This window comes from Diaphorina citri, unplaced genomic scaffold (genome assembly GCF_000475195.1).
Source record: "Diaphorina citri unplaced genomic scaffold, Diaci psyllid genome assembly version 1.1 scaffold898, whole genome shotgun sequence".
Taxonomy (NCBI): Eukaryota; Metazoa; Arthropoda; class Insecta; order Hemiptera; family Psyllidae; genus Diaphorina; species Diaphorina citri.
In genome coordinates this window covers 1-16,889 of record NW_007378329.1, presented here as the reverse complement: position 1 = coordinate 16,889, position 16,889 = coordinate 1, and the positions used below count along the sequence as shown (strand labels likewise).

Genomic DNA, 16,889 nt, shown 5'->3' with positions numbered 1-16,889 from the left:
TTCGAAAATTCAATTTTTATTTTCCGTTCTAATGAAAAAGCTCAAAGATGTGTGACGTCACGTCTGACGTCTTCTTCTTCTCCTTCTTCTTCTTATTCAACAATTTCTTCTTTCCTTACTTCTTAGAAATATCTTACCTTTAGAAATTTCTTCTCTTCTTTTGTCTTACCTTCTTCTTAGAATTGACTATAAGCTCGATGCTGCCATAATCCAGATCCAAAGCTCCTACCAGACATTTCAATAGGGTGGTCTTGCCACATCCACTCGAACCCAGCAACCCGTAACTGAAATCAGAGACAAGATATTTTATTATTATTAAATTACTAGCTGAATTCCGTCGCTTCGCTCCGGAATCCCGCTAGTTCATCCCGAGTAGGGTTTCCAGACGTCCGGGTTTTCCCGGACATGTCCGGGTTTTTACATGTTTGTCCGGCGTCCGGGGGGGATTTTTGAAAATTTGGGAAATGTCCGGCATAGGACTGAAAAGTCCCTTTACTCCAGCAGTAGGCTACTACTATTATTGTGGTGAAATTCTCAAATTATATTGAGGATAAAATTCCGTACCTCGGCTGGGATTGAACCCACGCCCTCCTGTTTATCAGGCGAGCACCTTGACCACTACACCACGAGGTAGGTGCTACACCACCGAGGATAGAGCGATCTGCAGATAGACTGTGAAGAATGATCTAATGGATTTGGTTTTTATTTATAAAATAGTAAAGATTAAATAGGTAGGTAAGTGAGTAATTATGAGGATTATGGTATCTACTATCTACACGTGTACTCGTTAACCTAATTACATACATATTATGTACCTATGTTAGTGTTAGTAACTTGATTAGATCTATGTCCTCATGATATTAGTGGCTTGATTGGTATGGAATTAATTTGCAATTGATTAAAATAAATAGGTAACGAAGCATAGACCTTGTCTTTTTTTTCTAAGAACTCGTGGGTAAATATAGGTTGACACGTTTTAGAAAATATGTTGAAATGGGCTGCAACTTCCCACATGTCGTTCTTTACTTAAATTTAAATTATGCGTTCAGGTTTATTGTAAAAATAAAAAAATAAATACCTACACTCACACCAAAACCGATGGTAGGTAGTGGGGAACGAACGAAACAGTTCAGTAGGTTTACCTCGGAGTTTTCAAAGATGAGTGTTTCACCGCCGTTTTTATTTCGTAGCAATGAAACAACCACTACATTGGACGCATGTGGTCTGTGTCGTAGCATGGCCGGGTATGCAGTTCATATTCAAAATTAATACGAGTAAATACTAAATAGGTGTAATGAGTACTTAGGACCCTAGGCATACATTTATAAGGGAACTAATATATGGGTGTGTAGGTACATGTTGATTATTTATGTTTACTTTTAAAGTAGGTACACTGGTACATTTTTTATGGTAGGTAGGTAGATACATTTTTTATTAGATCTACTACTACTATTATTATTATTAGATTTTTTTATATCTTCCCAACATAGGAAATACATCATCTCGGTACTGCACGTGGATTTAAAAGTACATTCGTGAGAGTATAAAAGTACTTAAGTAGGTACTACTAATATTAAGTACATTATGGTACTTAAATATAGGTACCTACTTAAATGACGCGGAAAAGTGCAAATTCGTAAAAAGCTGTTCAACATACCTAGTAACTTGTAAGTTCCTTAAATACGGTTCCTTGTTGTACCTTAAAATAAATTGGTCTTGAAATAAAAAGATTATTTTTCAAATCGGTAGATAACTTTAAAATTAAGTAAAAAATAAAAAAAACTTTACTTCCCTACGGCCTACACTATAAAAATACCTGTAATTCCTAAGGTTTTGTAAGGAACGTAAAATAATAAAAATAATTTAACAACAAAAAGATGAAAACATGAGTTAAAAATCAAAGTAAAAAATAATTTCTGTTGATCCAGTATGGAAGTATTGGAAGACATAAATGGAAAGTATTGTGTCTCTTATCGCCCATCTGATGGACTTAAAACGAGATGGGCATGCTACGGCACAGATCACATGAGCCTAATGTGTTTGTTTGTGTTTTTGCGGCCCGCCAACTCTCTACCTTGGTCTCTTGCGGCCCTCGGGTGCCCTAAGGTTGGACAACCCTGATGTAGAACATAGGTAGGTATGTAGGTAAGGTACCTATGTGTCTAATCAGCTAATCACAAACAGGTATGACTTGTTATCAATTGCATATGGGTGAAGTTGTTTATAAGTAACAAAATTTGCCTCTCGTCTCCGCCGGGTTCCGTGGTGTAGCGGTTATCACGTCTGCTTTACACGCAGAAGGTCGCCAGTTCGATCCTGGCCGGAATCACATTTTTGCACAATTCCAGACCTACCTCCAATGCTCTGATGTCAATTTTGGTCAATATGTACCTAGGAATTATCACCTGGGATTATTACGAGATCAAAATTCTAATAGATCAATCCCACATCCTAGATCCTAGATGACAAATTTATCCGGGAAAAGAAAAGGACATTTGAAAAATATCTAGGAGAAGACCAAAACACCAATAGGTACACAGAAAAAAGACCTAATAAATTCAAACAAACAAGATACAAACAAGATTCCAACAAGAATGCCATCTTGAAAATTAAATTTCCGGCTTCAACCTGTGACCTCATCAGTAGGTACCTACCAATAATTCCCAAGAAATCATAAATCAAGAAATGAGATACAAAATTAAAATTTATGTTTATAAGAAGTGCTCTCATGCTTTGTAGATTTCTTGAATCCTGAGTGCCTATAGGTACGTATATATACCTCCCTTACCTAAAGATATTTTATTTCATCTTGAATAATTTCCTCTTCTAATAGGGGGAACGGTGACATTATGGCCCCTTTGATGATAATGGTGGGTACCACCTATTTTTTGGCTGTTAAACAAAAGGTTTTATTGAAACCATCAAATTTGACTTACCAACTCGTGGCATCAAATTTTGGAGACCTTCAAATTCGTTGTTTTCTAGAAGTTATATTTTCCTATAGACGAAGATTCATAATTTGAAGAAATCAAATTATTTTTCCAGTGTTATTTTAATTTCTTCTCTACCTACCTATGTATGTATAATTTCGTATAATAGGTATTTATTTCTAAAATTTAGATCAATTGTTATTTTTTACAAAGAGAGTAATTTTATGACTATACTTAGTTCTCTATTTTTTGGCCGTTAAACAAAAGGTTTTATTGAAACCATCAAATGTGACTTTACCAACTCGTGGCATCAAATTTTGGAGACCTTTAAATTCGTTATTTTCTAGAAATTATATTTTCCTAATAGACGAAGATTCATAATTTGAAGAAATCAAATTATTTTTCCAGTGTTATTTTAATTTCTTTTCTACCTACCTATGTATAGTATGTATACCTAATTAAGTTTAATAGGTATTTATTTCTAAAATTTAGATCAATTGTTATTTTTTACAAAGAGTAATTTTATGACTACATAGTTCTTTATCCGCAGCTCCAATTCCTCTCGAAATTCGTACTCCAAAGACAACATTCGAAGGTTAGTCTTGATTTTAAATCATTACATGAAAGTAAAATCAAATCAAGAATGATAATAAACTGAATATTAAACAAATTAGGTAGGTAGGTGCAAAGGTACTGATTTTCTCTAATCACGATCGAATAAACTACGGGCTAAAAAATTCCCGGAGGGACGAGCCCAGCTTGTTCCTCTTTTCCCTTGATTTTTTTTTTTCTTCTTCTTCTTCTTCTTCTTCGTTCTGTCTTGCTATCTCTCCCCCGTCTCCTTCGTGTTTTCTTTTCCTTATTGTTTGCATATCATCTTTTACTTTACCCACTTCTCTTCCTCCCCGCTCCTTCCTCCACTTTCTTCTTCGTTTTCTATTTTCCTTACGAAACTTTTTAAAAGCCAATCTAGAAGTTGTTCTAATGGAAAACAACGGCCTCCTCTCTTCCGAGCTAGGGGGTGAAAATTGAATTCTAAATGGGATTAGTCTGAAGATTAAATCATAAATAGGCATACAGAGTGCCCACATTTCTGCTCGGTAGGCTTTTCTCAAAACCAAGGCTGTCTCCCTGAACCCAAATTTTAAAAGGATTGACAGAGGGAACTGTAAAAACGAAGATCTTATCGTTCCGAAAGCGAAGAGAGAAGAAAGACAGGATGGGACAAAGTCAGCCGTTCCGAGAACGAACCTTATCGGTTTAGCAAAAAATCCGGCCCGGCCGGAAGTTAGGTGCAAAGGTACTGATTTTCTCTAATCACGATCGAATAAACTACGGGCTAAAAAATTCCCGGAGGGACGGGCCCAGCTTGTTCCTCTTTTCCCTTGATTTTTCTTCTTCTTCTTCTTCTTCTTCTTCCTCTTCTTCTTCTTCTTCTTCGTTCTGTCTTGCTATCTCTCCCCCGTCTCTTTCGTGTTTTCTTTTCCTTATTGTTAGCATATCATCTTTTACTTTACCCACTTCTCTTCCTCCCCCCCTCCTTCCTCCACTTTCCTCTTCTTCATTTTCTATTTTCCGTACGAAACTTTTTCAAAGCCAATCTAGAAGTTGTTCTAATGGAAAACAACTGCCTCCTCTCTTCCGAGCTAGGGGGTGAAAATTGAATTCTAAAATAAATGGGATTAGTCTGAAGATTAAATCATAAATAGGCATACAGAGTGCCCACATTTCTGCTCGGTACGCTTTTCTCAAAACCAAGGCTATCTCCCTGAACCCTTTTTTTTTTAAAGAGGTTTGACAGAGGGAACTGTAACTGCTATGGTCTTATCAACCCGAAATCGAAGAGAGAAGGAAGACAGGATAGGAGAAAGCCAGCCGTTCCGAGCACGAACATTATCCCATCAGGATAAAATCCGCCCCGGGCGGGAATCGAACCCGCGGCCTAGCGCTTACAAGGAACCCAAATTTTAAAAGGATTGATAAAGGGAACCGTAACAACGAAGATCTTATCGTTCCGAAAGCGAAGAGAGAAGGAAGACAGACCAGATTTTTTATTATTATTATTATTATTATTATTATTTTACTAATTTCGTTGTGTCTTTCTCTGTTACAGGTGAGTTAGAATTGAGTCTAAACAGATTCATAGGAATCGTGGAATCTGGTGAGTGAAAAGTAAGTTCTCCTTATCAAATAATAATAATAATAATAATAATAATAATAATAATAATAATAATAATAATAATAATAATAATAAAGTAAAAAAGTGTTGTCTTTTTCCCTTAACTGAAGCTGGTTTAGAGAAAATTTTGACCACTAATTTTGTGGGACACCCTGTAAACGAAGATTTTCCGCGCCTATCTTCAATCTCACTTGTACGTCGCGGCTGTAGATTCTTCGTCGCGGTTGCGGTTTTTGCCGCATTGGAATTGAACGGAAAATTGAACGTGAACAGATGAGATGGCAAATTAAATCCTGGTGGTGGGAAATCTGGTAGGAGATCAGAGGTAATGAAAGAGATGGAAACCGAGATAAAGGAAAATTGTGGTGGTGAGAAGATGATAGATCTTGTGAAGATGATGGTTTGCAATATTCTTGGCATTTTCTTCTTCTTTTTCTTTTCCTACTCCTCCCCCTCCTCCTTCTTTGTCTTTTACTTCTTCTGCTCCCCAGCTCCCCTCTTCCCTTTTCTCTTTCTTTTCTCGTCTTTTTGGTCTTGAAGTACTTCTGCTTCTTCATATTCGTCTTCTTCTTTTTGTTCTTCGTCCTCTCTTGGATTTTCTTCCCCTGTACATTACCTTTTGTATACCTACAGGAAAATTGTGGTGGTGAGAAGATGATAGATCTTGTGAAGATGATGGTTTGCAATATTCTTGCCATTTTCTTCTTCTTCTTCTTCTTCTTCTTCTTTTTCTTCTTCTTCTTCTTCTTCTTCCTCCTCCCCCTCCTCCTCCTTCTTTTTCTTCTTTGTGTTCTACTTCTTCTGCTCCCCTCTTCCCTTTTCTCTTTCTCTTCTCGTCTTTTTGGTTTTGAAGTACTTCTGCTTCTTCTTATTCGTCTTCTTCTTTTTGTTCTTCGTCCTCTATTAGATTTTCAACCCCTGTACATTACTTTTTTTATACCTACGTACAAGTCACGTCGCGTGGTACATTTTTTTAGCGGGTTCGATTCCCGCCCGGGCCAGTCTAGTTAGCTTAGTTGGTAGTGCGTCTGCCTTGTAAGCGCTAGGCCGCGGGTTCGATTCCCGCCCGGGGCGGATTTTATCCTGATGGGATAATGTTCGTTCTCGGAACGGCTGGCTTTCTCCTATCCTGTCTTCCTTCTCTTTTCGATTTCGGGACGATAAGACCACAGCAGTTACAGTTCCCTCTGTCAAACCTCTTGAAAAAAATTATCCACACTATTTTTTACTTTTCTTATATCCAATAATCCTATATTCTACTTCCAAACACTATTTTTTCTACCCCGCCCTTAATTTCTCCTCCCGCTCTTAGTTTTGTTTTCCTACCCCGCCCTTAACTCCCCCACCCCGCCCTTAGTTTGTCTACCCCGTCCAGACCACATCCTGTGTCACGGAGCTTGCATGTGTGTCTCATCGATCCATACAGTGACTATTAATAAATAACCAAGGTCATCAGTCCCCATGTTGATATGGCCCCTCGTGCTCTTTTCATTTTCAAAGAAGCTAAAATGTCCTAGAGGTAGAAAAAAAAATGGCGGAGAAGGAAGAGGAAAACTCCGGAGAAAGAGAAGGAGGAGGACAGCAAGAGGTAAAGTCAAAAAGGGATTGGTTACGAAGGAAGGGAGAGGAACTAGAATAGGTGATAGAAGGACAGTGAAATTGGGAGTTGAAAAATGTTTGGTGAATAGTCCTGGAGCCTGGAGGTGGACAATGGACAATGAAAAATGATAGAAGTACAATGAAATTGGGAGTTGAAAAATGTTTGGTGAATAGTCCTGGAGGTGGACAATGGACAATGAAAAGTGATAGAAGGACAGTGAAATTGGGAGTTGAAAAAAGTTTGCTGAAATATTCTGGAGGTGAAAAATGGAGGAGGAGAAGGATGTCGACTAAGGATGCCTCCTTAGTCGCCACAATTGTAGACACTTATTGTGTCTACAGTTCCCCTACCAAACCTCCTGTATGTTGCAAAGTTACGAGCAAAATGTTAATGATGAATGGCAGATATAAATTGTTCTGAAAAGGATCTTGAGCAATCGTCGTCCTACCCAAGTCATGGATTATACCTAGCTGCATCCCTAATTGTCTATTTATAGTATTTTGTTCCATCCTCAAAGTCATATCTAAACGTCTTTGTCCGGAGGAAGATGGTAAACAGTAGGGTTGAAATCAAGATAATTAATAGCCAGCCTAGTCAGCTTAGTTGGTACAATTTTGTTAGAGCTCATTTTGAGGGAGATTTCTTCAGTGGGAGATTTTGTAATCGCGCCAGCCTAGTTAGCTTGGTTGGTGGCGCGCCTGCCTTGTAAGCGCTAGGCCGCGGGTTCGATTCCTGCCCGGGGCGGATTTTATCCTGACGGGATGATGTTCGTTCTCGGAACGGCTGGCTTTTGTAAGCGCTAGGCCGCGGGTTCGATTCCCGCCCGGGGCGGATTTTATCCTGATGGGATAATGTTCGTTCTCGAGGCGGTAAGCGCTAGGCCGCGGGTTCGATTCCCGCCCGGGGCGGATTTTATCCTGATGGGATAATGTTCGTTCTCGGAACGGCCGGCTTTCGTCTTATCCTGTCTTCCTTCTCTCTTCGATTTCGGGACGATAAGACCATAGCAGTTACAGTTCCCTCTGTCAAACCTCTTAATAAAAAAAAAATCGGTTGTAAAGAGTATCTAATACAAACCTACATACCTAACTACATAATGAACTCCCCATCCGTGGCACAAGCTCCGGCTTTTATGGATGGGTATACCATTTGTTAACTATTTATTTGATAAGAGAATTGTTCTGAAAAACCAATAAATGGAAACTTATAAAATAATAATAATAATAATAAGCCAAACAATCATTGTTCATTGATAATAATAAGCCAATCATCATTGTTCTTAGATCAAGCCAAACAATGTGACGAAAATTACACACCGGTTTCGGGACTCCAGGACCATAGCAGTTACAGTTCCCTCTGTCAAACCTCTTAAAAAATATAATAATAATAATAAATAAATAAAATCGGAAAAGGTAGGCACAGATGTAAAGGTGTGTCCAGTTGTCCACACATAGTTGACCGGCCATCGATTGACGTCGTCGATTGACGTCGATCGAGCATTTTAGACCTTACTTCATTCAGTTAATATTATTCCATCTTCTTTCTTCCCCAGATACAAGGAATCTCCTCGCTGATCGAGGAGAATGTTCCCCATGGTGTTGGAAAAGATGGCAAACTTCATTCAGTTAATATTATTCCATCTTCTTTCTTCCCCAGATACAAGGAATCTCCTCGCTGATCGAGGAGAATGTTCCCCATGGGATAGGAAAAGATGGCAGAACTATCGACGAAGGAGAGTTTCAAGATCCCGCATGGCGTGAGTGTAATCTATTTATTAATCTCACCGTAATGGTGGATTGCACCATTGACTTAATGAAAGATTTCACTAATTGGAGAATTTTAAATGGTCAAAAAGAAAAAAAAAGATTTTTTAATGGTCCAAACAGGTTTTTTCATGGTCCAAAGAGGAGTTTTTAAAAACTCCTCTTTTTTTGGATCACTAAAAACTCTTTTTTTGACTGTTGAAAATTCTCCTATTATTGAAATCTCTCATTAAGTCAGTGGTGAAATCCAATATAAGTTCAATATTTTTTAAAAAGAGACGTCATCGAGGGAACTGTAACAATGGAGGTCTTATCGTCCCGAAATAGAAGAGAGGAGGACAGGATAGGAGAAAACCAGCCGTTCCGAGAACGAAGATCTTCTGTTTGGGATAAAGTACGCCCCAGACGGGAATCTGAACCGCGACCTAGCACTTACCAGATAAGTTTCGTTCCTGGAACGGCTGACTTTCTCTTATCCTTTTCTTCTTCTCTCTTCGATTTCGGGATGATAAGACCTCCATTGTTACAGTTCCCTCATTAAAATGTAACTCTTCTCCGTCCACTGTTCCACTGACCACCCTCTAAATTTAACCCTTTATTGTTCCAGTGACCACCCTATTCACCATCGGCTATCTCATCACGGCCATCTGCGCCATCATTCTCCTCGTCGGTATTCTCAAGCGCAGCAAGGTCCTCATGCTCCCCTGGCTCTACTGGACCGTCATCTCCTTCGTGTGTGCCCTTATCTACGTTATCTTCACCGTGGTACTGCTCTTCATCAAGGTGGACTTCCTTGTCGGTCTTGCCGGTCTGGTGGGAGGAGTTATCGGAGCTGGTAAGTACTCAGATTTCGCCGGGCGCGCGAAAGGGTCTCGCCCGGGTGATGGAACTTTTGTGCGGGACGGGGGATAGGGGTTTTTGTTGCCGGGGCATCGCGGTTCATCTTTATCGTTGTGCTGCTCTTTATCAAGGTGGACTTCCTTGTCGGTCTTGCCGGTCTGGTGGGAGGAGTTATCGGAGCTGGTAAGTAAGATCTTTCGCCCGCGCAAAGACGCGACGCCCGGGTGATTTTTTGTGATCGGGCGAGAGGGGGTTTTGTTGTTTCGTCCGGCGCGCGGAAGTGTCTCGCCCGCGTGATCGCACTTTTGTGCGATAGGGGTTTTTGTTAGGGCGGGTGATCGGGGCTCATCTTCGCCGTGGTACTGCTCTTCATTAAGGTGGACTTCCTTGTCGGTCTTGCCGGTCTGGTGGGTGGAGTTATCGGAGCTGGTGAGTACTCAGATTTCGCCCAGCGCGAGGGTGATACTTCGCCCAGAGCGGATGGGTGGAGCTAAGTACTCAGGTTTCGCCGGCGCGGAGGTGTTACGCCCGCGTAATCGCTAAACGGTTCAGTGGCCCGGGGTCTCTGCTCGCGATGACTCTTTGACTGTCAGCCTAGTTAGCTTGGAGGGCAGCGTTCCTGTCTTGTAACCGATGGTTCTCGGGATTCCTGCCCGGGGAGGATAGTTTTCTTTTTCTCCTTACTTTTCAGTATTTTAAAGGGACTTTTCAGTCTCATTCTGGTAGGATGAACAAAGTATATTCTGTTCTGTTCTATTATTCTTTTTCTTCGCCCTTTCCCGTGTACAGATAGGGTCTGCGTTTTTCGTCAGCCTCTCAATCAGCCCTAAGTAGGGTGATTGCTTTGGCCTGACATTCGGTTTTGGCTACAAATTTTACAAGTGGATGCCCTTCGCACTCAACCTTTGCTATTTCTTAGGAAGGGAAATTCAGGCTGGTCTACTATCTGTTTAAAGTCCCCCAGCCAGACTAAGCTGGTCTACTCCCTGTTTGTTTACTGTCCCTCAACCAGACATATCCTATTCTATTCTGTATTCTTAACGAATATTTTATACTTTTTTCGTTTCAGCTATCGTCATCTACTTCTGGTTGGTGGTTCACAGTTATTACATCCATATCAAGGAAGAAGAGGGTGGTGTCCGGGCTCCCAAATCCACAGCTTAAATAATTTATATGACTAATTGTTTAAACTGTTTAATGGCCGGTATTCAGCTGGACGCTAATACGGGCTACTTATTTTACATACAATTTATATCAATAAAATATTGTTCAAATTCTGGTTATAATAATTAGCCAGGAACTAAAATGATTATTATATTGTTTACGTACCTATATTCAGATAAAATGTTGTTTTGTTGCTAATTATTATACATATAAAATATTGTTTAAAGTACGGTAGCTAGCCACGAATGATTATTATATATTGTTTAAAGCTGGAGCCTAATGAAATATTATTTAAAGGCCGGCAATTAGCAGGAGGCTGATTATTATTTTACCTATCAATAAAATATTGTTTACAGTCCGGTTATAAGAATTAGCCAGAAAGAAGCTTAACCCATCCTTTAAAGCTGTTTGCCCTACATCTAACCCTCGGAGTGCGCTTTTTGTGTATGAATTAGCCATGGAATAAAGCAATTAGCTGGAGGCTGATAATTACAAAAACTCTTTGCCAAGATCGTGTCTTGAAACTGCACAAAACACATCCTCCCTCTGCAAATTCCAAAAACACACCGAATTTTTTTTTTTTCAAAATGATTTTTTATAATGAAGAAAAATTTGAATTTTTCGCCTTTTTTACAGTAGTATCAAAACAACACGAATATTCAAAAAATGTTATCAGAAATTAAATAGGATATACGTTTATAGCTTAAAATTAACTAAACATGACCGAGTGATCGACTACTGGTGTAAAGTCGACTACTGGTACATTCACCCTACCTAGACTACATATATTTCTATTGGGTACCTACCTAATGGTCCTAGCCTCGAGGTAGTAACACACTGCCATCACGTCACGTCACGTGAGCTCATGGGGAGTCGGAAAGATGTAGTTCAAAGTTTTCCCATAATATTGTAGGATTTGTAGGTAATCTCGTTCAGAACAGACACACTACAATCACGCCCTCACGTGACATAACGTGATGGTCGTGTGTTTCTCCTTTTCGTCTACTTACTACTCAGATATACACTAATGCCCGGGAAACTTACCGCCCACCAAACACCGGATGTAAGCTCCAGTCATCTTCTCCAGGCATAGGGAAATGGTCATCAGGATCAAGGGAGCCAAATAGGTGATCCTGGGGGAACAACGAAAAATCAGACATTGAAAACCTGGTCCAGAGAGTAAACATAGAATAGAATAGAAGCGCTGCCTAATATACGATATGAATATTCATGACTTACCCGTAGAATCAATCCGAATATCGATGGAAGCCGTGTCCAGAAGTTTCTGATCCGCTTTCGATCCCTGCTCAAACCGCTCTAGAGCTCCTGCAGTAAAGTTGGCCGGGATTTCAAATATGGACACCAACTTTCTGGACTTGCCGTCTCTCATGGCTTCGTCCAGACGGTCGTACATCAACTGAAACGCAAGTACACAATGAGGAATCAATATAAATGTGTGTCCACACATAGTCAATCGGACATCGATTGACGTCGATCGATGTCGACTAAACCGTTCACACGCCACACGTCTGGCTCGATAGCATAGATTCGGCTCGTAGAGTGACATCGATCATGTTTGAACACACCTTTGGATTATAAAAACAGATTTAAGTGAATAATTTATTGTATATTTTATATGTATGTATAACTGCTAAGGTCTTTAGTGACGGGGTTTTACCTTGATTCGGCAACAAGCTATCCGTCTACTCACATTGACATCACCCATCCTGAGTAGGGCCGGGAAAAGCTAGCAGTACGCGACTGCCCAGATGGTCACCGAACCCATGCGGATATGTAAATAAGAATAAAAGATTCCTCTTATTTGGAAGGACTCTACTAGTGTCGAGCTTCCCAATATAGAGTTAATATGAAATTTCCGGAACCCAGTCACTCGATCGGGCTTCCGGCAGCCTAGTTCTCAGTGTATCTAAACCATACAAAATCATAAAAACACCTTTCTTATGTTAAGGCGGTCTCTTCCTGATCCCTTGTGTGCCGCGTCCATTTTAATTTAGGACTATTGCACTGTTATTATTATGTTAAGGCGGTCTCTCAAACACCTTTCTTACCAGTGGCATATCCGGTTTCTCGGTCCGCCACAGTCCGAGAAAGTGACAGCTGAGATCCACCGTCTGCGTTTCACTACAGTTGAAGGCGCGCGGGTTATAATTCTCGCATGCTCCATGTAGGCCGTGGTTGATCACGCCCACACGCATGGGAGGGTAATACTTGAGGCACTCGTTGCTTTCGATCACGCACGCCACGCTCAGCACGAACGAGAGCATTGAGAACATGCTGCGCGACAGATAATGACAAGACAAATGAGTGTTTTTTTAGAGAGAGAGAAAGAGAGAGAGATTTTACCAAGCGTTGATCTGGCTGGGGGACTTTAAACAGGGAGTAGACCAGCTTCTGTGGCTGAGTGATCAAGAACACTGAATCTCAACCTGGAGGTGCTGGGTTTGAATCCCGGCCAGGGCGGAAATTTTCTAACCGAACTTTTCCGTTCTTGGATATTAGACATGGATGCAAAAGAATGTGTCTTGAATTATTGCGAAAGGGTATCTTTTTTTTTAGCTTAGTCTGGCTGGGAGACTTTAAACAGGGAGGGATACAAACAGGAAAATACCCCGGCTGAACACGAGAAAAGGCGAAGAAGATTTTAATAAGCGTGCCGAGAGGCGCGCGAACGTCCAGAGTTTGAAGCGCAGGCCGCAAGAAAATAGATTTTTATATTACCACGAAGTAGAGTTTGATCTCATAACATAGAGGAAACTGTATTATAGTCCCGCAATTGAAAAGGGGAGGACAGGATGGAACAAAAGGCAGCAGTTCCAAGAACGAACCTTATCTGAGAAGGATGAAGTTCGGTCAGGGCGGGAATCGAACCCGCTACAAGACAATTATTATGTAACTTACACCCAATTCCGTTGCACCCACTTCCAGTTTTTAAATACAATAGCTTTGGTGTGAGGCCAAAACATGGAATAATTGGTCGAATCGTCCTTGTATGCAGGTTTGAATGGGACTTTCTGAAATTAGTCAAAATGGACCACATAAGTATGAACTAATAATGAAATGGTAAAAAAAAGAAGAATGAGTGTTTCATCGCTGTTTTTAATTCGTGGCAATGAAACAACTGCAACATTGGATTCATATGGTCTGTGTCGCAGTATGTCCCTCATCAGATGGGTGATAAGCTGATAAGAGACATCTAAATGTAGGTAATACCATTTAGGTGCTGGTCTGCTGGGGCAACACGAGAACACCTTAGTTGCTTTGCACATTGCATATACAAAAAGTTATTAGGCGTTCACACAAATTTTTATTCCGTTAATTATTTATAGCACGCGTTATCTGCATTGCTTTTCATAAGACGAGACTGGCTGGTAGCGTGTCTGCCCTGTAAGCGCTAGACCGCGGGTCCGATTCCCACCCGTGGCAGATTTTATCCTGATGGGATAATGTTCGTTCTCGGAACAGCCGGCTTTCTCCTATCCTGTCTTCCTTCTCTCTTCAATTTCAGGACGATAAGACCTTGGCAGTTACAGATCCCTATGTCAAACCCCTTACAAAAAAAAGTCTTACTTTTTCCGGCTCAATGGCGGGTGTATGGGTTTTCTGATTGCACAGGCACAGGAACACATCCTCTAGGCTTTCCACCTCATATCTGGAGATAAGAATCTCCAGAACAAAAACACCAACAACAACAAAAAGAAGAACAACTTACTTTTTCCGGTTCAATTGCGGGTGTATGGGTTTGCTGATTGCACAGACACAGGAACACATCCTCCAAGCTTTCCACCTCATATCTGGAGATCAGGACTTCTGGAGAGTCCTCAGCTAATAGCACGCCTTGTCTCATCAAACCCACCTGGGAGGGAAGAAGTTATTATTATTATATATTATTATTATTTTATTATTATTACTCCTTATACCTACATCACTACATCCACGATTCCAATTTTCTGCCAGTTCGTTACGCTGATAGACCTGTTTTTGTCCTCCTTTCACGAGAAAACGACTAGATCGATTTTGATGAAATTTTTTGTGGTTGTTATGAAAAGTACTGAGGGTGACATAGGCTACTTAAATTTGTCACATTCCACCCGCTTCAAAGTCATGTTTCTTACGCCGCGCTGATCCCGTACAAAAGGACGGGTCACTCCACTAGTTCTATTCTAACAGCGGAGGTCTTAAAGCACTGGCGGGAATGGAGGAGTTGCAATTGGGAAAATATGATTATTAAAAGGTCGATTCCTACGTAAAAAGTTGTGAAAAATCCAAATCCGAGGTCAAAACTCCGAAAAAGTAACTTTAAAAGGTCGAAAATTCAAATTTTAATTGCCGTTCTAATAAAAAAGTTCAAAGAGTTGTGACGTCAGACTTCACGTCAAAATGCGCAGAAACGCTTGCGCACAAACAAATGAAGGGGAGTCATGAATTATGACGTCATCGCCTACGCTACGGGAGTGTATGCTGTGACGTCAAACTTCACGATTTACCGGTATTTTTTAAATCAATTTATCTCGGTATTTAGAATCGTAGAAGAAAAAGAAAAATTCCATTGGTCCTTATTTTTCCTGCTCTATGACTTTGAAACATCACTCAAGTAAGCGCAACTGATCTATTGAACCCGCTTAGAACGAACCCTATCTACATGTTTTGAATAAAGTCCACCCCGGCGGGAATCGAACCCATAAAACGAGTACAAATTTTTGTCGATGGTGGGATTCGAACCCGGGACCTTCTGCATGGCAAGCGAGCGCGTTACCACTGGACCAACCGTTATTTTTTTTATTTTTTATTATTATTACTCCTTATACATCCCACGATTCCAAAAATCGCATTGGGAAAATTTCCGCCTGTCCGTTACGCTGATAGACCTGATTTTGTCCTCCTTTCACGAGAAAACGACTAGATCGATTTTGATGAAATTTTTTGCGGTTGTTATGAAAAGTACTGAGGGTGACATATAGGCTGCTTAAATTTGTCACATTCCACCCGCTTCAAAGTCATGTTTCTTACGCCGCGCTGGCCCCGTAAAATTTGTCACATTCCACCCGCTTTAAAGTTATGTTTCTTACGCCGCGCTGATCACGTACAAAAGGACGGGTCACTCCACTAGTTCTATTCTAACAGCGGAGGTCTTAAAGCACTGGCGGGAATTGAACCCGCTTAGAACGAACCCTATCTACATGTTTAGAATAAAGTTCGCCCCCGGCGGGAATCGAACCCGCGATCTTACCTTAACGTGCTGCAAATTTGGTCATCCCGGGGTAAATCAAGGACATCTGTCAGCTCCTTGATTTTGGCTCTGAATTCCTCGCTTGGGATACGATAGAGGCTGGCAAATCAAGGACATCTGTCAGCTCCTTGATTTTGGCTCTGAATTCCTCGCTTGGGATACGATAGAGGCTGGCATAGAACTGAAATGTCTCCGCTATGGTGAACTCATCAAACAATGCAGTCTCCTGAGGCATGAAACCGATCTAGAATAGAATAGAAATTCGAGTAGAATAGAATAAAAATTAGAATAGAATAGAAATTAGAGTAGAATAGAATAGAAATTAGAGTAGAATAGAATAGAAATTAGAGTAGAATAGAATGGAATAGAAATTAGAGTAGAATTAAGGAGCGCAGTAGAGCTCCGCCGGCATAGAACTGAAATGTCTCTGCTATGGTGAACTCATCAAACAATGCAGTCTCCTGAGGCATGAAACCGATCTAGAATAGAATAGAAATTATAGTAGAATAGAATAGAAATTAGAATAGAATAGAAATTAGAGTAGAATTAAGGAGCGCAGTAGAGCTCCGCACCACCATGCAAAATTTGACAGCGCTACTAGAGATACATATTATACGCCACAGAGAAAGTAGCCGTTTTCAGATAGATAGGTAGGTACATAGTTTTTTTTTATTATTATTTTTTAAAGTAGAATAGAGTAGATCAGAATAATAAAAAAAAAAATCATTCTACCTTTTCTTAGTTCTATTCCGGGTCGGCGAAAAAAATAACCCTTTTTCAATAAATAAAAAGGTAATTAAAAAAAAAAAATAATAGAAAGTAAAAAAAAAAAAGTAGAATAGAGTAGATCAGAAAAAAAATAATAAATTTAAAAAAAAAAAAATCATTCTACCTTTTCTTAGTTCTATTCGGGGTCGGCGTTTCCATCTTGTATTCTACTCCTCCAATTCCGTCTATCCAATGCTTCCTCTTTTCTCCATCCCTTCTCTCTAACGTCCTCTTCCACTCTTTCTCTCTCCATCTCATTTTCGGCCTACCCCTTCTCCTTTTATCCCTAATCTAAAGTCTCTTTTATTTATTTTTTTTTTTTTTTAAAGAGGTTCGACAGAGGGAACTGTAACTGCTATGGTCTTATCGTCCCGAAATCGAAGAGAGAAGGAAGACA

The 16,889-nt window shown here is 40.2% G+C and overlaps 1 protein-coding gene, 1 long non-coding RNA gene and 1 other non-coding gene across 3 annotated transcripts in view; 2 read left to right on the top strand and 1 right to left on the bottom strand.

Annotated features, from left to right (window-relative positions):
- LOC103512920 (uncharacterized) overlaps nucleotides 1-15,984 on the bottom strand; it is a gene marked incomplete at its 5' end in the record, with an annotated part of 43,568 nt that extends 27,584 nt beyond the window's left edge. Inside the window, 6 exon segments of the mRNA NM_001329181.1 lie at nucleotides 11,716-11,893; nucleotides 12,546-12,771; nucleotides 13,396-13,508; nucleotides 14,207-14,350; nucleotides 15,843-15,969; nucleotides 15,972-15,984. Of these exon segments, the coding sequence (NP_001316110.1) occupies nucleotides 11,716-11,893; nucleotides 12,546-12,771; nucleotides 13,396-13,508; nucleotides 14,207-14,350; nucleotides 15,843-15,969; nucleotides 15,972-15,984 (801 nt within the window).
- On the top strand, nucleotides 2,257-2,329 carry Trnav-uac. The gene has a single exon. It is a non-coding gene; the product is annotated as a tRNA-Val (tRNA).
- On the top strand, nucleotides 9,639-10,904 carry LOC113468933. Its single transcript, XR_003392509.1, has 2 exons — nucleotides 9,639-9,741; nucleotides 10,382-10,904. It is a non-coding gene; the product is annotated as an uncharacterized LOC113468933 (long non-coding RNA).
- Nucleotides 15,985-16,889: the final 905 nt, after the last annotated feature.